Source organism: Pterocles gutturalis, unplaced genomic scaffold (genome assembly GCF_000699245.1).
Source record: "Pterocles gutturalis isolate BGI_N339 unplaced genomic scaffold, ASM69924v1 scaffold2827, whole genome shotgun sequence".
NCBI lineage: Eukaryota > Metazoa > Chordata > Aves > Pterocliformes > Pteroclidae > Pterocles > Pterocles gutturalis.
The window spans coordinates 46,015-66,718 of NW_010109996.1; the positions used below are offsets into that span (position 1 = coordinate 46,015).

At 41.4% G+C, this 20,704-nt stretch overlaps 1 protein-coding gene across 1 annotated transcript in view; it reads left to right on the plus strand.

Annotated features, from left to right (window-relative positions):
* The first annotated feature begins 3,889 nt into the window (after positions 1 to 3,889).
* FAM19A1 (family with sequence similarity 19 (chemokine (C-C motif)-like), member A1) overlaps positions 3,890 to 20,704 on the plus strand; it is a 218,659-nt gene continuing 201,844 nt past the window's right edge. Inside the window, exons 1-2 of the mRNA XM_010073149.1 lie at positions 3,890 to 3,901; positions 5,994 to 6,114. Coding sequence (XP_010071451.1) covers positions 5,997 to 6,114 — 118 coding nt within the window. The 5' untranslated portion in view covers positions 3,890 to 3,901; positions 5,994 to 5,996. The remainder of the gene's footprint in view (positions 3,902 to 5,993; positions 6,115 to 20,704) is intronic.

Genomic DNA, 20,704 nt, shown 5'->3' on the forward strand with positions numbered 1-20,704 from the left:
GTGCTGAGGAGCTGCAATGTGCACTGTCTGTTGCCCAGGCAGCAGCCAAGACTGAGTTTGGGTCTATAGGAAAGAGCTTTGTAGGGTGGGTGGAATCAGCTGGGAGGGATGAAGAACACAATCTGTGAAAAGCAAAGCTTCCTTGTCCCAGGAGCACTAGAAGTAATGAGCTTTGCATTTCAAAAGTGGTGAGCTTTCTTCAGACCCTGTACAATACAGGCCTGGGATTTGTCATGTTAAATCTCTACATGGGGAAAAGATGTGTGAGGAGGAGGAGAGAGAGGCAGAGGAGGCAGCATGCAAAAGTAGAGGCCAGAGGCCCTTATTTGGGTGCAAGTACCAATCTGCTGTCTGCCTGAGTTGCATATGCTCTCCTTTTTTGTATGCACAGAAAATTGTGATAAATAGATGTTCAGGCAGCGAAGAGCATTTATTTTTATTTGCCTATTTTTGTCATTCACTTGGCATCTCTAGATGAATGGTGGAACCAGGAGGAGAAGGCTATTCTCCTTGTGAATACACTCCTTGTGCATGAGGCAGCCTGTCTCAAAGGCAGTTTGTCTGCTGACCCCTTGCAACCTACCTTCACCTTGGAAATATCACACCAGTGTGATGGTCCGCTTTTGGCAACCCTGCCAGCAACCCCATGGAGTCTTTCCATCAGAGCTGTGGACAGGCAGTTTTCTGTGCTCTCTGACTAGGGCAGCTCAGGTCCTGGTCTCTGTCCTTTCTTCTGTTTGCCATCAGGTATCAGAGCAGAGGTGGAAGGGCTTCCTTTTGACACTTGCCCAGGCAGCAGCCAGGCATAGAGCACATAGCCCAAGGGCTGTTCTGCCCCTCTGCAGGGCTTGGATTCATCCTGCTTCAGTGCTGGAGAGAGCTGTTGTTGCACGCAATGGCTGACACAGCCTTTTGCCCTATCTCCCTTTCTAGAGACAAACTGCTCTTTCAGCCTTCTTTGATGACAAAGGATTTTGAAATGTGCAGACTGTTCAGTGTCTATTTTTCCTGTCTATTTTCGTTCCAATGTGTCAGTTTTAGTAGCCCCACATGGAACACGTGGGCCCATGGGCACATGTGAAGCATCATCCTGTCAAAGCCAGTGGCTCCTGAAGTGAGGAGGCTAACCAAAGCATCAGGTGAAGATGACACTCTGCCTGGCTCAAAGCAGAGTAAGAGGAGCTGTTTCATGTCTTGTTGGTCCACTGAAAGTTAAAATTGGCAGCGAAGACATCAAAGCAGGTGTGAGGATGCTTCTGCAAGATTTGCCAAGGACTCATCTGTTCCTGTCTGATGCTGGGAGCCAGGGCAGGGAAGAGACTGCATGCACAGCCTGTTTAATATTCTCTTCTGTCCCTCTGATCTCCCCCCTACCCTACAGAAGCAACATGTCCCATGTTTCTACAGAGCTTGTCCTGAGCAATAGCAGCATCTGTCAGGGGTTATGGTGGCATTAGCCTCATGGAGCTGGGAGTTAGCAGTGCTTGGCAGAGTGACAGTTCTGCTGTACCTTACATAAATCTGTATCTTGCATAAATCTGTCTCTGCCTACTCTGACAATGTGTGTGGCCACAATTTTTCTGATTCTCCCTGCTGTCCACAAGGCCATTCAGTTTCCTAAAGGTTTTATTTGCTTCTTGAGGCCCCTCTCTCTCTCCTCTTTTTTTCACACCTCCCCAATCCATACTCTTTACCTCATAGCTTCTCCATGAGTCCTAGAGGGAACACATCTTATTAAACTTGTGCTATTTTTAAAATAAATTCCGATCACCTGTCCCTCAGGTGCTACAGAAATCTCCCTCTGTTCCCATGGAAAGAGGGAAGGTCTGGAGCCTACCTGTGGCTTTGGCAGCAAACCACAGGAGCCCTCCACCCACCACCTTCTGCTGTGGGCTGCACTTGATCCCAGGTCCTGGTTCATTGCTCATCAGTACTTGTACTTGGTGTGCCTTGGTTACCTCTCATCGGCTTTCTTGGACACTTCTAGACCCTTCTGTGGCCAGGAAGTAGCAGCAACTGCCCCTGTTCTTGGATGCCTTCCAGTACTTAAGAAATTCTTGGTGAAAACAAGACTTTATTTAAACAGAACATATGTTCCCAACCATACTTGTGCCATGTGTTTTCATAAGAAGCACCTGAAAAAAAAAAAGTTGACATCTTGAAAGCATCTCTGGTCACCACAAGGGTTGTCCTGAGCCACCCTCTCCTCCCCGGGGCTGCTTGGGGACCTGCTGGAGCTGTGCTGCAGTGGTGGCCTAAGGCATGGAGAGGGTTCACTTACCAATGCTCTCCTGTGTCATTTTGTCACCCCCCCAAGATGCTTTATTGTTTCGAGGCTATAATAAGAGCTGCTTTGAGCACTGTGGCAGAGGCCAGTGTAATGTTCCTGTCAGCCTGCAGGGCTGATATCTCAATATGTGTTACCTGATAAAACACAGCGGCTCCAAAGTGGTGCACAGTCTGTCAAGTAAACTCATTGCACCTCTTGGTGAGAGTCTCCACTGAGATGTATGTCCTTGGGTGCTGAGAAGGAGGTACTTGAGAGTAAGGGTACTTATTACTGTTATTTACTATTGTTCAGTATCTGGAGTTAGTAAGCAGTGAAGGTAGTACACTCTTCTACCACAGGTTATCAAAGAACAGAAAAAAATCCCATACTGAGCTCTTAAGATGGAAGTTTCTGTTTTGTCCCCAAGCCTCCTTTCTTTTGTAGGCAGACATGAGAGCCATAATGCTAAGTGAATATTAAGTCTATACAATTGCTCTTTAAAAAATAATTACACATGGTATGAAAGGGAGAGGAAACCACTCCATTCCTGTAAATGGCCACTTAAGACGTGGACAATAAATAACAAATAATCTGGCATATCTGAGCTTTAGCATTTAGGAGGAGTAAATCAGAGCTCTCTCTCCATTGTCTGCTGAGATGCATTGGACATGCAGTTGGAAGGAAAGATTTCACTGGAGTTGTGGCAAGGTGTTGGAAAGCCCATGGGAGTGTGGAGGAGTCTCTTGCCCTCCCCTGTCTCGCCCGTGTGTTTTGTCACACTTCCCCTGCACCACCCTCCCTCTTCACAAGCATGTGCTGCTCTCCTGTGAAATGGGAGAGACTCCCTTAAGCCTCACTTGCTTCTTGCGAACAAGTGCAGGAATAAAGCCTCTGCCGGCAGAATTAACGCATCTCCCGGATTGCTCATTGGCTATTGCGAGTCCTTCGCCTCTCCAACGGCTTTGCCTTCCCGCCCTCCTCTGCCCATTCATACCTGCTCCTCGCAGACAAACCCAGCTGCTCTTTTGCTCTGTGCAAAGTCCGAGTGCTGGTATTTAAATGCAGCTCCAGTTGCTAAGCCCCGGCAACTAGCGGAGCGCCTGGCTGGGGCTTGCAACCGAGGGCTGTGTTGCTTTAAGGCATGTGATACTTTCCCGAGCAGGGATGTACTGAACTAGGCTACGGTACTTACAGCATCGTATAGCGGTGTACATACAGCTGCCTTGCTCTGCACTGCCCGCGCTGGAGTGAGACTGCTCTGTTGTTAAACATAAACTGCTCCTCGTCCTTAAGTACCCTGGAAGCTGCAAATTGTCTCAAGATTGCTTCAAAGGTCTCATCAAACAGAAGGTGATGCTCGGAGATGATTTAAAGGTGAAAATGAGAAGGTTTCCACCATTCAAACCTTGGCCACTTTTCTGACGGTGGAATCTGAGAGCTCAGATGTCTTCTTTACTCTGGAAACAGGATTTGTAATGAAAGATTTTTTTTCTTCTTTTAATCCTGATAAAGAAGATTATTGGGAAGCTATTAAAAAAAAATCCCTTATTGTGATACAGATGGATTTAAAGAAGTGTTAGATCTTTCCAATGAACACTAATAGAGTACTCTGCTCTTGGTTGGATTACTCAGGTAAGGAGCTTCTTTAGGATTTAAGATTCAGAAAGCAGATCTGGCACTAGTCAGATCATAGCTGGAGTAATACTCGCTGCTGTGTTTCTTTACTAATGATAGGATGATCTGTGTGTAAAAGAGTGTATGTGACAGCAGTTTCCTGAGGAAAAAAAAGTGCATGAAGAAATGTTTAGAAGAAATCCTGGGTTTTGAGCAAAAGTAGTTTGAAATAGTGTAGTTTGCGAGAGGTTTTTGTTAAAAAAAAAAATAGAGTTAATAATAAAGCCTGAGTGGGTTAAAGTAAGTCTGCTGTCCATGTGGTTAAGAATACAATGCCCGAGGAAAGACACAGGAGCATTTAGCAGGCTGTAGAAGTTTGGCTTTGCTTGGCTGTTTGGCTAGGATTTTTTAAAGATCAGTTTAAATAACCTGAATACCTGAAATATCCCTCTGTGAGAGTCACCTTTCCCTCTTACCTTATTGTATAAAAAGCATGGGAGCACCAAATATGACAAGAAGGCATTAATTCCTGAAGACACGGGAAGCCTGCTGGGAGCTCCCTGATCCGAAGGGTTTGAATATATTTTGCAAGATAAATAGGTCTAAAAAGAGAGGAGAAAAAGTGCACTGTATGCTGCAAAGTAAACAGTTGGAAAGGAAATAAATTATATGCTAAGCAGTGCATTTAACAGTACAGAGAAAGGCAGAACTTCATGCTGATTAAAGTAATGTTTTGGTATTTTCTATGAATTATACTTGTCAGTTTATGTGGTTCTTCTCAGCCAATTAGACTTAAAGCTTCCCAGAGATTGTCTGCTTCTTTAAAATCACAGGCAAAAAATATTTTATATGCATATATTTTAATATTATATGCGTATTATTTTAATAAAATTATTTTAATTAAAATTGTTAATTTTCCTACTGCAGGAATCCCACTGATGTATCGCATACAGACTTTTTATTTTTTATTTAAAGATGATATTTTTCTATGTGAGATTTAATCTTTCCAAGTCTTTCTTGCTCTATGAAAATGATGTTCAGCTGATTGGATTATTAGATAGAAAACTGCATCAGGTCATTGGCTGAATAAGGAAAGTGCCTGAAGTTTGATTAATTTGGCAATATGAAATGCAGCAGAAGGTGTTGTTAAGGGAACTGGACAATGTGTAGCGTAGCTGAGCTTTGCAAAACCTTCCAGTCCTTGCAGGAATTGAGAAAGAACTGTTCAAGTTAAAAACTCAGAGGGAAATTTACCCAGTTAGTACAATAATGAATACAAGCCTGAAAAATCACAGTTGTCTACATTGGATGGCCAAGCATGCCAGCACTGGGAGACAAAGAAATTGCTCTTTCCCTTTGTGTCAAAATTTTAAAAAGATTCCTATTGCAATCTGTTTTGTGAAAAGATCAAATCTTCTATAGAATAGATCAGAAATTCAGTCTGGCCATACTCCAGTCCCTCTGCATGCACAGGTCGAACAAAAGGAAGCTGATTTCATCTCGGGGTTAGAACATAATTCTGAGAAACAATTACTTTGTTTAGCAGACATATCGTGATTAAAAATTAATGCTTGCAAAAGTCAAAAACAATAAACTTACCTTCTGGGTCAGTATTAGCCTTCCAGTCTTGGGGATGGAGTATTTTTGAAATGCATCTCAGATATCTGAGGATGTTGTATGCCTGTCTGTATTGTGTTTAAAGTAGTTTTGATACTGTCTCGGCATCACGTTTTTTGAGCTGGCAGGGTGATTTTTTTTTTAACTCCCTTGTAAATTCAGTGATGGACCAGTGTGGGAATATTTTCCAACCTTCTGTTTATACTGGCTTTGGTTTTCCTTAGTATTCAGATCATTACATTTTCATTTTTACCTGTGAATTATTAAAGTTTTCCAGGCTCCTGTGTTGATATCTTGTTACCTCAACTATCCTTTTTGGACATGACCTTTGTTGTATGACAATAGCATCCTGCAGGGGGGGGAGTACTAGGCAACAGAAGACATTTAGCAAAAAGAGTTTTAAAAAAATAATTAAATACTGTTGTAATGGAAGCTGATTATTCTGTGTGCTGTGAGGCAATGGATAATAATGTCTGTCTAATATTTTGTTTAGAGAATGGCAGTGGTCTCTGCAATGTCCTGGGTCCTGTATTTGTGGATAAGTGCCTGTGCAATGCTGCTCTGTCAGGGGTCCCTCCATCACACTTTCCAGCAGCATCACCTGCACAGACCAGGTAGGACTGAGATCAGCTGTGGGATGCTCTAAGGTTGCACACTCTCTGCCTGTGCTCATGTCTGTCTTGATAAGTGATTGAATAATCATAAAATCCATCTTATCATTTAGCTTTTGAGTTGCTTGCCTTCCTATTGCACAGCATCTTTTTTTGGTCGGTCTAACATGTGTTGTGGTTTGCCAATTAGACGTTGGAATATTCATCCTTTAATGTCATCTCCTAACAACTTCCCAACACAGGAATCCCATTTTGGATAACAGTTTAGTTTCTGTCCTTATTTCTATCTCCCCTTCTCCCCATTTCACACAGTTCTGGAGTGGATTTATAACTCGGAAAGATGTTATGACAGCACAGGTTTGGATAACTTTGCAGTTATCTGACCCAAACTGGACACAGGTCTCTATACTTTAAATACTGGCACCAAATCTCCTCCATAGTCTCTACTGTTTACTGGAGGTCGGGTGTTTGCTTTAGTGTAAATGAGACATACAGTTATTCTAAAGTTCTCAAGCTGACCTCTGAAAATTGATGGGGTTGCAAACGTGCAGCCCAGAGGAGGATGTGGAACTGTCTTTCAATGGAGTTAAATGGCTGTAGAGTCAGAATAAACCCCACAGGCTAGCAGTTGAGAATGCAGCTCGCTTTGACTGTTGTGATCCACATCTGCACAGAAGTCATTTTATTGTGTTTTTATTAATAGAAATGGATCTTGTATCTCTTTCAACTATTAATTGCACTTTGAAGAATATGTGCCATGTTAAAAATTGAGGAGTTGGCATATTCTAGCACAGTATTATCATCTAGTTAAAATTAGATGGGCCAAGAACGTTGCTTTGCTAATTTGGATCCAAAGAAAGGTGGGAGAGGTTTTAAGAGCTTCAGAAATGAAAGATGGAAAGTGTTAACTTGCAGTGTTGAATTGTTTAATGTGGAACTAATATTTTAAATGTTTTTTAGTCTAATGGCTTACCTTCAAGGATTGATGGTCTTGAACTGCAGGTTTTTAGCAGCCTTAATGACTCAGTTTTCCCACCTACTTTGTGTCCAAAAGTCATAGGTATTGGCATTGTCTTGCTTTCTTGTAATAAAATATGCACAAGGTAAAGGAATAGACCTAAATCGTGGATAGACCGACTCTCAGTAGCTATGTTAGAGCATCAGCTTAACTCATGGTGTGATCTTTACTAGCTGGCACTGGAAGCTTGAGAGTTTGAAGTCAGAGTGGCCATGTTCTTATTTGGGACTTGCAGAGAAATGAACAAAATACTTACTAGGTGCAATTGTAAGTAATGCTGCTGTTATTTGAGTCTGTCCCTTGGTGAAGGAAATAGGAAAAAACAGCCCAGCTAAACAGAAAGGTAAAAGGAAAATGTAATCTTGTTTTGTAAAATCAATTGAAACAAGGGACGTTATGAGAAAAAATGGGAGCTGGGCAGGTTCGGGGCTCTGCTGCATTTGCCTAAGTTTGAAAAATCACCTTTTTTTATGAAGCAAGAACAAGACACTGAATGCATACCAAGTGTTGGGGAAATGTGAAAAATGACAAAATCTTTCACTCAGAGATGTGATACAGAGAGAGTGAAGGTTTTACAGCTGCCTCATCACCTACTTAGAAACAGCCAAGCTTTTCCTCTTGCAAGCCTTTTTCAGGCAGCTTTTCCACACCCTGCATGAATAAGATTGATGGTGTTCTGATCCCAGGCAGCCAATTTCAGTCTCTCAAGAAATAATCCACTACATTGACAGATGAGTGGAATTTGACATGATGTTCACCTCAGATTCCAATTGTGCTGCACCTGGGAAGTACCAGTGAGTGAGCGTCCTTTAGGGAAACTGTTAGAATTTTTGGACAATTTCTGCTGTCACAACAGAAAATCAAGAGTGGTGGGTTTTTTTAAGGCCGTGAATTTGCAGTCTGCCAACTGAATGTGAAAGGTTGTACATAAAAGGGATGGAAATATGTTAACTAGCAAACTGAGTGATTTTAATGTATTCAACTGCAGTCCCTGAGCACACCCTATTTTTCATATTTATAATATTAGAAATGCGTCATTTACTTTTGGTTAGTCACTGTGTAAGTAAGATTAAAATGTGCAGCCAAATAAAGTGAATAAAAAATAGATGCAGATGAGCCAGTGCATAATTTCAGTAATTTAATATTTGGTATGTGAAGTTTCAACTTATTGCAGTGTGGCAAATATAGCTGTAATCAATAGCACGCTCAGCATACCTTTTCCTTCCGTTTGTGATCTTCCTAGATAATAAGATGCTCTAAAATATGAGATTTTGATCTATTCAACTCCATCATGGGGCTACTTTGGTACAAGATAATTAAAAAGGCAGGTTCTACCCCATCTTGTGCTCCTCATACTTGAGGAATAGAGGAGTCTCACTGAGCACAGGAAGGTGCAGGTGAAAGATAAAACCTTCATGGAGTGTATTTAGCATATAAACTTGAACTGAACTCAGTGGATTAGCAGGGTGAATATATACCCACCTGTACTACTGCAGTTAATGCAGTTTTGAAACACTGGAAACCAAGGACAAAATAGGAAAAGGTTTATCATCAGAAATTTCTGAGCTTGTTCTTTTTTCTGAAACTTTAATAATAATTCAGTACTATGTTCAGTAGACGTAGCAGAAGGTATGAACCTGAAAACAAATGTGATAAACCGCTTTATGTGACAGTACTTGTAACTGACTGTGGCTTTATTTTCTCTGAAATGTTGGCAGGTGGTCACAGATAGTAAGGGCATAGTAAGTATTGCTTGAATATCAGATGGATGGTGCTGTATTATCTGTACCTGTTTGAATTCTTTCTTGTGTCATTAACACAATGAAAAGTTTGAATGTGACCATTAAGTACCCTTGAGTGTTGATGGCTGTTCCTTTTGACTCTGACAGGTGAGCAGGGCAGGGTACATTTTCAGGCTTCTTCACTGGGATCCGAAGGAGACCTTTGGAGTAAGCTAGCTGAACACCATTGCAGTATAAATCCCCTTGGGTAATATGTATGGCTTTCCACAGGTTTTTTATTACTGTATTTCATTTTATGGAAATAATATTAGGCAAAGGATGTATGAAAGCATTCATGGGAAATAACTTTATGTGGAAACAAATCTCCATTTTTTTCAAGCATGTCATTTCTGTGTGATTTAATAAGAAATGGGGTAATGAGAAGAATTCCACATTGGCCGTTTTAGGCTCTAAGACACACACAGTTGTAGAGCTGTTGAATTGGCCTGAGGATTCAAGTGGACAGGTTGTGATTTGTAGAGTTAGCTGAGTGCCTGTGATAGTCCATTGATCATCTGAATGACAGGATGGACCCCACCCAGAGGTGGGAAGTAGTTGCTAGCATTTGGCAAGACAGCAAGACATTAAGAAAGCAAAGGGTTCAAGTTTTAGAAAAAAAAACACAAACCACTCCTCCTCAATAATGCAATTCTTAGCAAATTTTCTGGCTTTGTTCCATAAATGAGGGATGTTTTGCTCCTGGTGAGGAACATCAGCTAGTACTGAATCACAGCAGACAACCCTGACCATGTGTTGCATAGAAATACAGGGAAGCACATTAGATTCACCCATGAGTTCGTGCAAGAATAATTAGCTACACATCAAGGATGCTAGGTTAGTCTTGCACACAGTGTAAAGATGTGAGGCAGACACAAGCAGAAACATGTACCTACTGTAGCAATGCTGACATTTGCAAACACGGTAATTAAAAATAGGCCTGTTCAGAGGAAGAAATTATGGACTGAATCAAGGCTGCAATCGTTTGTCTACTAAACATAAAGTACCTTTTATTGTGACAGTAGTTAATGATGTACCCATTAAAAATCATCTTAAGAAGTGATTCTCTATACCTCATATTACGAGGAAGAAAATCAGTCTCAAAGCAATTCTGCATGAACTAATAAGCAATACCCACCTAAGGATGCTCTGACAATGTTTCTCAGTAGACAGCATTTTGCAGAAACATGTGTCGGTGTCTGTGAGCAAAAAAATTTATTGGTTCTGATCTTGGCCTTCCCACTATAAAGCCTTGGGGGAAAACACATTTTCACATTTCAAAACCTCTGCTATTTCATATGCCCCATATATGTGGCTATTCTGTTCAAAACAGTTTGGGAATAGTGTTGGTCTGAATCTAATTCCTCAGGCAAGTGTAAATAAAATACATATCTTTACTTTGAAGAGCAACTGAGATACAGAAGATGAATTCAACAGAGTTTTTGCTTCTTGGTAGACTACCAGCAAGTGTAGGACCAGGTAGTTAATCTACAAATGTATAAAGTTTCTATGATTAGCAATAATTGTGTTCCATTAATCATACCGTGTGAATGCAAGCTGTTGCCTTCAGTACACAATTTCCAAATTGCCATGCAACAACATAGCCAGTATCCAGCAGATCACATCATGGACATGAAAGCTGACAACTGGTGTTTCTAGATGTGTTAATTAAAATGAAAGAATTTGTAACCTTTAAGGCCTGATTCAGATCTTATTTACACCAGTGAATGCACAGGAGGCACCATACATATCCTGGTGTGTTTATGATCAGAAAAACCTACTCACATCATCTCTCTCTGATACCTTTCTGTAAAATACCTCTGGCCTTCATGGTCTGTTCTTGAACATGGGAACTACCAATTGCAAAGTAAAGGAATCCAGGTTGGAGGTACTTTGTTCCTGGTCACATATGAAATATGTGGGTATTGGGACAAACTGAAATATATTGGGTGCATGTGGACAAATGTGTTTGAGTGTGTTTTGTGTAGGCAGAGAACTGATGTAACAAAAGAACACAAGGTAGGATTATGAGCCATGTGATAGTGATGAATTGCCTGCTGTGCTTGTGTGAGGCACTTGTTTACAGCAGCAGAATTTATTAGGAGTATTGCCCACTGATTTTTTTGTTTGTTTTGAAGACTCAAACCTTCGAAAGAGAAACAACATGGCTATGGGGTGTGTTTGCAGCTGGGGAGTTAATTATGGGTTTTTCTTGGTGTCTGTAAACTGTTACTTCAGTGGGCTGTTGTCCCTTGGGCAAAGGGAAGGTGGCATTGCCGAGGAGCAGCTAGATGGAGAGCCGAAGGCAAGACACTTTTCACCTGAAAGGGCATGTAGCTGCCATGCTCGCAGCTTGGTTACAGGTGGAGGAAAGCTGTCACCAGTCATGCTGCTGAATGTGACGCCTTGTTACTTCTGATCCAGGGAGACAAAGCAAGCTGAGGGGGAGCAGGTGTTGCAGCTCGATGGGCTGTGAAGAACAGCGCAGCTAAGGTGTGTGACAGGGCACTGAGCAGGCTGCTGTGCCCAGCACAGGACCACAGGAGATGCTGGGAGCGTGGCTGGATTTCTGCAAAAAAATTCCTGCAGTCACCCCTGTCACATTCCTTGTGCTAAAGTGCAACAGCAAGGTGCTAACAGCAGTATGTCAAGAGAAAGGACATGCCTCTTGCAGTGGTGGTCAGTGCTCTGGTTTGGTCCCCCCTGCTCTGTCTTTCCTCCTGGCCACACTCCTGTCACCCACCTGTGCCCCTGCAGCTCTCCCTCAGGCCCCTCTGCAGGCAGCCATGCAGACAGGAGCAAAGCACATTGGTCTTTCTGTGGCAGAAGCTGCTCTGGGGAAACAGGGACCAAAAAGTTCCCCCTTCTGCCATGGCCCAGCATCCTCCCACCCCCGTGCGCTGAGCCTCCATCTCCCAGCGCTGCCTTGGGGCCCTGGTGAGTCACAAAGGGACCTTCCAGTGCTCTGCACTATTTGTAGCGCTCACTGTCATGGTACTGAAGACTGTGAGAATTCATGCTATGGTGGTTAGGTCCCAAGGAAAATTTGGCACCTACAAATATAAACCCCTGAGGCAAACTGTGTCGCTCTGCAATGAAATATTTCTGCTGATAGCATCAGAAACCTGCCTCTAATGATTAGCCTGCTTTAGTCCAAGGCTCATTTATATTTTAAAAGGCAATATCCAAGTGCATTTCTTCATAAGGTAGATGTATTTTCTCCCATTAAGTTTAATATTCTTTTATGCTATCCTGCCTATAATCTTTGTATTTCCTTTTGAATGTTTTCTTTTTCCTCTCTGCTGTGAAATCAACCTTTGCTGTGAGCAAGATTTATTTTCCTGGTGGGATTCTACATTTTTGCTATTTCCAGATGCTCTGTACAGAATAGTTGTCTCTAGCTAAACTTTTTTTTTTTTCATGGGAGTGGTGCTGGAGATTTCTTTTCACTGTGCTCTAGGCAGGGACCACGAGGACTGCAGCACAGTTGGACTCTAAATTTGTACGACTCAGTCAATGATGCACAACAGGGAATTGGGGCTGTAAATTAAGCTGAATGAAGTTGCAAAGCCCCATGTATCTGTGACTCATATTTCTATGCTCTATTTAGAAGATTGCTATCTGGTATCTGTCCCTTGCCATCTGTATTCCTTTTAGAACAACATCTTTCCCCTTTTCCTTCCCAGTGGGTGAAGGGACCAGTCCTGCCCTTCTTGAAAGGTCACTTCAGTGACAGCAGGTGCAAGATCACTGTTTCTATTGTATGATAATCAATAATTCTGTCATAGTATTCTATTGCAATCCTTATTTTATTTTGAGAGAACAGCTTTGCTTGGGAACTGAATTGGCATCAGAAACGGTGGACCTTACTAGTTTTTGGATGATATGAAAGTGATCCCTTGAGAATCACCAGGTGAAGTGGAAGATACAGGCAATCTGCTCTCTGAGATGCCTGAGTTTCCTTCTGTCAGGGTGCTCTCTTTGTGGTACCTCTTCCTCAGCTACAGGTAACCTGGGAGTAGTCTGCTCTACACTAGCAGCTCTCCCCAACAGCCACGTGTGCTGGCTGCTTTTTAAAACTGCATGAATATTTCTACTATGAGCTGTAAAGTTTTATTTGTGTCTCATGCACCTTATGTCTCACGAAATTAATAGGCAATTAAAAAGCAGCTTAAATGGTGATCCTTGTCCCTTATTAGGGGAGCTGCTGGTTCAGATCAAAATATGCATTTAATCTGTCCTCACACGTGATCCAAAACTATTTGATTCACTTTTTCTGTAGATGACTAATCTGAAACAAGAGCCTTCATTGTGAATCTACTAAACACAAGGAGCAAAAGTCACTTCTGCAGTTAACGTGTGTGCAAGTGAAAGTTATATTCATGGAGAACTTGGTCAGAAAACACCTATCAACATACATGTATGTTTATTGGAAAGTGAGGAACTTGAATTTGTAATTTTCTATGCTGTAAATAAACTCAGCAGCCAAGAGGCTCTACAGATCAGCCTGAGTGCAGGCAGGAGCCTCAGGATGTTAACTGCACACACTCTGATAAAAGTTCATTATCTTTTTTTTAGTGTCCTCATTAATGTTCTTCAAAAATGTTGCTAAATATTTCTGGCAAGCAAAGCTTCAGTGTAATTTTACTGTATTGTTAAGGATTTATTAATTATAATCTTTTCTTGCAGAGTCTATTTATATTTGATCATGACATTAATTGGCTGCCAAAACAAACTAGAGTTAATTGTGTTTAATTAAGTGGTTGGGAGCAAGCAAAGATAGTTTATTTGGAAAATTGGTTTCATTGATTTATATGTTTATTTTTTAAAAGAACATGAATAAATGAAGGGAACCTCTTGTTTAGCACCTTTTACACTGCCCAGAAATGATCAATAACGCAGGTGTAACTTTACACAGATTCAAGGATGGAGAAGTACCTGTATTATATATATTTGCCTATACAAACCTAGTGAGAAGTAAATGTTCACATTCTGAGTCATCTTGAATTTAAATAAAACCTAAATTCAAGCAGAAATAAGATCAAATGACATTGAAACTAACAGTAAGGTAGTGTTCAGAACAATGCATTTTGAAAATGCCTTTCAGAGAAAAACTTGGCTTCATTTTGCATTTTGTTTAAAGGTGCTTTGGATAAGGAAAATAAGACACTAAAATAGTACCAGATAAATATTTTCTGTAATAACTATATATTGTATTAATATAATTATATTGTATTTCTGTGATGTAGTAATTTCTATATTCTCTATTATATGTTTGAAGATCAGCTAATTTTACATTCAGAAGCTTTTTAACAGCAGCCTAATTCATATTTTGATGTTAAAGTCAGAACTGAGTGGAGAATTCTGAGGATTTTTTTTTGAGGAATCAGTCTCGTAAGTTGAAACTGTAATTTAAAGGGGGAAAAAAAAGTAGCTTGATGTCTTTATGCATTTCTTGTTTCTGCCTCGATATTCCTTGTTGAACAAAATAAGAAAGTCAGCTGCCTGGGTGGTGTTTATCTTAACTTGATTTTGAGTTTCTCCAACAAATAGATGACTCCTTGAGTTCTAATTTTGTTTCTCTTGGTATTTCTATTATCTCTTTCTACTTGGCAGGCAAGGAAATCAGATGTGCATCAAATGAAACCATTTGTCATGGATTAGTGCATGCAAATGTCTTGATGACAGCAATAGACAAAAGCCAGCGAGTGTCTGAATGTGAACTTTGGAAGAGAAAATTAACGAGGCCAAAACACAAGTGATAGCAGTCCTTAAATGAGATTATTTAATGCCTAAGAGCAAGGTGATACTTCTTTCCCCTTCCTTGCCATCTTTTCCTCTTACTGAAATATTAAGGTGTTAGGGTAATGCACAGTGACCCCTGCTACGTGGAGATGTGTCCGTGGGAGCTCCTACCTTTCCCAGAGCTACTGAGTGGCAGGACCTTCCCTCTACCTATTAACACCCATCTGCACCCACAGCGGAGGAGAGGGCTGGGACTCATAGGTAGGGAAAAGTAGAGAGGACCATGAGTGATATTCCAGCATGCATACCCTATTGGTCACAGCACCCCAGGAGTCAGAAGAGCTGCCGGGCACGGTACTGAAGTGAATCATGTTGAGGTGGAATGTATCTTCCTCAGTCTCTTGGTTGGAAATGTTTTGCATTTCCCTTTTCCCTGAGGACTGAATTGGTAATTGTTTAATGCTGGTCTCCTGCTGGTGATAACACACTGAATTGACTGAGTTGACTGCAGTTATTAGATATTTAACAAGCACAAGCGCAAGATACTGAAATTTCTTTATGAGCCTGGTTGGACTCTTTTGAGTCCTAAAAGGTAAGTGTGGGGCTCTGCCGAGTCCCCCACTCAAAGGATCGTGTGAGGAAAAGCTGAAACACAGCTGTTGAGAAGGGAAATTTAACATGCCCTGACTGGGAGCAGGCTGTGGACTATGAGCATCCTGTGCACATTTGCACATCGTATTTCCATCCCTCCCAAACCACCCTTAGGAGAGCACCAGACACAGAGGCTGTAATTTAGTGGAAGGACTGTGGTGTAGCCAGGTTACCTGCTGTCTTCTCTAGGTTTTTACTCCATCTCAATCTTTTTTTTTCCTCCACTGCTTACTCTATTTCTAAATCTGTCTCCCTTCCTTTTTTATTTTTTTAATCTTCCTTTATATAAGCTCTTGTGGTTCTCCCTTTTAGAAAAACGTGCTCTGAACCAACTCCTCTTGAAGTCAATGCACCTTGATCTGGTGTTCGAGCAACAAAATGCCACTTGATTTCATCCCAATTAGAACACCACCCACGCTTTTCTGAAATCAATAGTTTCACACATTGTTATTTGGAAAGAATCAGAAAGGAGCTATTTCATCAAAAGATTTGAAAACTTAAAATACACTTTCCACTTGCTGATAATGACATCATATTTTAAGAGTTTTCTGACAAAAACTGGGGAAAATATAAATTATAAGTTTTTTCACCTATAGGAAGAATTATTTATGTTGATTAGAATTTTCCAATGGGAAAAATTTCCCAGGTAGTTTGTGCCTGTCTCTGCAGCAGACTGTACGTAGGGCAATATACCATCAGAGTTGTTTCTAGGGGTTTTCTGTTTCCCATCTCTGCCCTTATGCTTTGATTTTGTGTATTTGTACTGGAACTGGACCTTCACCCTTCATACCCCCAAAGTTTCTCCCTGTTTTGATGCTGTACTGTACTCAAGACATTTTAAGATGGTCAGGTTACCAGAGACAAAAGTGTGTTGGTCAGACCAGGTGATGCAGTCTCTGGAAAACAAATTCTTGACTGAGCAGGACCACTTCTGAAAAGAAACAAATGCTGGTGATAAAAATAGGTGCAAATTAAAGGGAAAGGGATTTCAGCTTTCTGTATGTATCATTTGATGGTTTCCCTTGTTGAAACAGTTCCTTGACTTTTTAGATTTTATTTGAATTGGCGCAGTGTTTTGTTATGACGTACCTTCTATGAGCAGTGTGGTATCAAGCCATTCTTTTATACCACTCGTACTCCTTTGAGGTTCAGGCTCTGCAAGTCCCCCCTAAACCTGCTCTTATGTAAATTGAATTATTTGCTTATGTTCTTACATTTTTTTTTTCTAGTCTATCAAAGGACAAGTTGTAATTTATAGTGTCTAGAGATGGAAACAAATTACAAGCAGTATCACGTTTATACTGAAGTCGTGAGGAGGATTGTATGTCTCTAGTATGCTGCTCTCTGCATCTGAGGGGCTGTGCTCCTTAACAGGTGAGAAGAGATTATCCCTTAGTCCTGACAGAATCTATCAATCAAAGCCTGTTAGGGGAAATTCATACAGAGTTTAAAATGCAAACCTGCTTTTAAACATAACGATAGCAAAATAATTTCCTCTGTATAATATGTGTGTTGTATGAATTGGTACCTAAAGGTTCAGAGGTCCTGCTGTAAGCTGTGTCCAGTCTGCTTTTGAGGAAATGCTTTAATATCCAGATGTCACATAGGAATCAAGCAAAGAGATGAACAAAATTCAAATATGCCTTTGTCAGGAAGGATTATTCCATATGCTGATAGCACATACAGATCTCAGAACATCAATATTTGCTATAAAGAGCATAGTTTTACAGGGCACCCAACCAACACCTGGCTTTCTAGTTGAGTCTTTTTCTTTATGCCAACAAAGGGATGGTTCATCCCCCTGTGCTGTCTGTACTTAGCATCCAGCAGTGGAATAGATCATTTGAGGAAACAGATCCCAGTCATGGGCACATGTAGGTCAGCTGAGGTGCAAATAAGAGAACTTTTGTTATTCTGTGCCTCATGTATCCTCTTTAAGTCAGGCTGGTGGCTGCCAGATGCTGCCCTCCTGGCTGGTACCCAGAGCAAGCACCCTGTCCCTAGTGCTCCATCCTTGGCTTGGCTTGCCATGCGAGGACAAGCGTTGCTGTGAGCTGGGTGATGGATCATGGAGGCTCTCAGCTCCCTTTTTTCATGAAATCAAGTGCTTTAGTGTAAGCCAACTTCACGCTGGCTTAGACTTTCATGGTGGTTAAGCTATAATCTATCAGACTGCCCCAGCTGTGAGGTGTAAAGAGCCTTCACGTTCACTTACCGTTACTCAATTGACAAACAAGTTGTACTGTTGTACTGAATTTTCTCCTCTGTGCCCACGTTCTCAGCTGAACCACAGGCTCAGCACACGCAGGCAGCACGGCGTTCACTTCAAATGTGGAACTTTCCACTTCTTACTTAATTGCTTCCTTTAAGAGATGAGAAGATCGGGCTTGTCTTTGGACAAAAAGGCTTCTGCTTTAAATGTGTTTCTCACTGGAAGGCTACGCTTCCTGCCAGAGTTTTGTATGATATTTCCAATCTTCCACAGGCAGCGTAACACTGATTCTGCATAACTCAGAGCCCATTTTTTGTAATGTGTCTGACTTGCAAATCTTTTTAACTGCACGTGATATTTCCAGTCTTCCACAGGCAGCGTAACACTGTTTCTGCGTAACTCAGAGCCTATTTTTTGTAATGTCTGACTTGCAAATCTTTTTAACTGCACACTGTTATCTCGATACACTTGCATGCCAGCTCCAGCAGCATAAAAACTTTTGGCAAGATAAATCGTGTCATTTTTTTTGGATAGGGGAAAAAAGATTCAGACTATTTAATCTGCTGCAAATGGAAGAAACTTAATCTCTTGATTGCTTCTAAAGGCACAGGTTACTCTGGGGAAAGAGCACTGTGCTCTGGGGGCTCCCAGCTGGACAGGCACCTGTGAACGATGTCTTGTTTGGTCCAGCCAGAGGCGTGGTGGGGACTTGGCAGGGCCAGGATGCTGTTAAGGTTCTGCGTGTCCTTCCTCACTAATGCCCCTTTTTTGGCTACTGCTGTTGAGTTTCAAGCCAACTTCAGAAGTTTTGCTTGTTGCTCTCTGGAACCTAGAAAACTTCCAACATGGGGAAAGGTCTTTTACGTTATTTACCTCTGTTTTGGCAACACAGGAGCTCAGAGGTTATATAGCTGTTTACCAGTATTACATTTCCTGGAAGGATTTCCTGCTGTTGTAGTGGGATAGCAGGAATCCTGTGTCCAGCTCATATCAGGGCCACCTGGTTGGACTGGGGAGCTCTGGCAAGGGATCCTTTTCCACAGGATCCCTTTCCTCTCATGCAATTAAAAGGTGACTGAGCTTCAGCTGCTGTCTGCTGCTGGGCTTGCAGGGGGTACCCAGAGGATCCTGTTAGGCCTTGAGAATCAAACTAGGACTTCATTCCACCTGTACTGCTGAATTAATATAAAAATTCCTAATTTTAACCTCTTGGGGTTCTAAGCTTTTATGTGCTTGAGGAATTGTAGAAAATTTCCTTTTCTATTGTGACAGTTGTTGGTTTATTTTGGTAGGCTAAAGGAATACAGGGTAACACTCTGCATTTTGCAAAGCAGTGTTTCATTTCTTGTGTGACTAAAGCAGTGTAAATAATTGGATTTTTTTATTTGACAGCCAAAGCAAGATATCAAGTGTTGGTTTGGTGCTTTATTTACATTTTGAAATTAGTTTAGAACGATTTGATCATTTTTCTTACTAACTGGAAAAGAAAAAAAGAAAACAAACCTGAAACAATTTGTCATATTTCTAAACGCTAAAAGAAAAGCAAGTAAAAGGCCAGATTAAATGAGCAAAGAAAGTCTAGAGAAGGTACCACTTCTTTCCTTAAATAGATTCAAATCAGAGTATCTCTAAGCAGAAGCTGTTCTGCTGTAGGGGTTGGCCCTTCATCTTCTTTCTCCTAAAAGTAAAGCTGTGGTGTTAAGATATTGCTGGTAGGGAGAATAACTCCCCATACCTCTTCAGTTTTCCAGTTTGAATAAATAAGAAGGTAATCAGGAGAGCAGAGATGGGACATCAGGATTTTTTCTCTCTTGCTATGAGAAGGCAAAAAAAAAAAAATATGGTCTTCTCACAGTCTCCATGGTTAATGTAGCATTTTATGGAAGGCTGAATGGCCTACCCCTGCCAAAAAGTGGAGAGACGGGAGAGGCAGTGCTAAACTCCCTGCCACTAAAGCTGCGCGCACAGCTCTGCTCGGAGCAGGTGGGGGCTCTCAGGTGATGGTGGCAGATTCTAGTCATTGAGCATTAAATGCATGTGAAAAAGAGATTTTTAACAAAGGATGGGTATTTTTAAAATACCCTGTTGCAAAGTTTAACCTCCAGGAAGGGCATCCTTTGAGTGGTTTTGCTTGAAAGCTGAACCACGACTTGCGAACTCTCAGGGTGGTGCAGCAGGCATGGATTTTCTGCCATTCTGCTGCTGCATTTGAATATAAGGCTTGAACTGTGGCTTCTCTCTCTCTGCCTTTGGAGGAGGCCAAGGCTGTGCCACAGCAGAGCACTGCTCGAGGCCTCTCTTCATCCTTTCCGAAAGCAACAGGGCCCCTCAGGAAGGGAAAGCAAAGCTTTGACAAACTCATGTTTGCAGTGCTGTTGAGGTGTTTTGCTGACCTTTCAGTCGTCTTGAGATCTTTGCTAATTTAATGAGCCAATTTCACTTGTCAAGGTGAGGGTTATCCATGTCAGAGACTGACACTCCTTCATGTCTGTAGCAGTTATTTTGCTGTCCTTGAGGAAACACAGACTGGAATATCATGTTATTTTGAGAGATACTTCTAGTGTTTTTCTGAGGCTCAGTATTAGAAATGTTTTTCTTTATCGAAGTGATAGCGTCTGCTTTTGTCATTTTTATTTAAACTCTGCTCTGCAAAGCACCACTGTTCTCCTTTTCTGAAGAAAATGTGGTTGTCTATCAGCAGTGAAGCTGTGTCTGTGTGCTCTAATATTAATCATTGAATCCAGCAGCTATTTAAACTGTATCTACTTGTGCCTTTTGCATGACAAGTTCATGGTGTGTGTGGTGGGATTCATAAATGACTGTATCAGATTTTAAGTAAGAGCAATTATGGTAAATTAGTTAAGAATTATGTGGCAGAGGCCTTTAGTGAAATATAGACTTGTCAAAAAACTTTCTGGTAGGAACATACTTAGCAGTTTTGGTAGGATCCAAATTCTGGCAAAACAGAATGAAAGCGAGCTTGCGATCTTTTCAACAACATGATCAGTGGTGTGGTGGTTTGAGTGTTGCCCTGGAAGGTGATTCAGATGAAGAACTTGAATCTCAGTCTTCCACTGACTTGTTGAGTTTGTCAGAATTTTTCCTTTCCTGGGGAGAAAGCCCAATTCAACCAGCAAGCTGCTCGTTTAGCATACGGGGAGCTGACAGCACAGCCTGGCAGCAGCACAG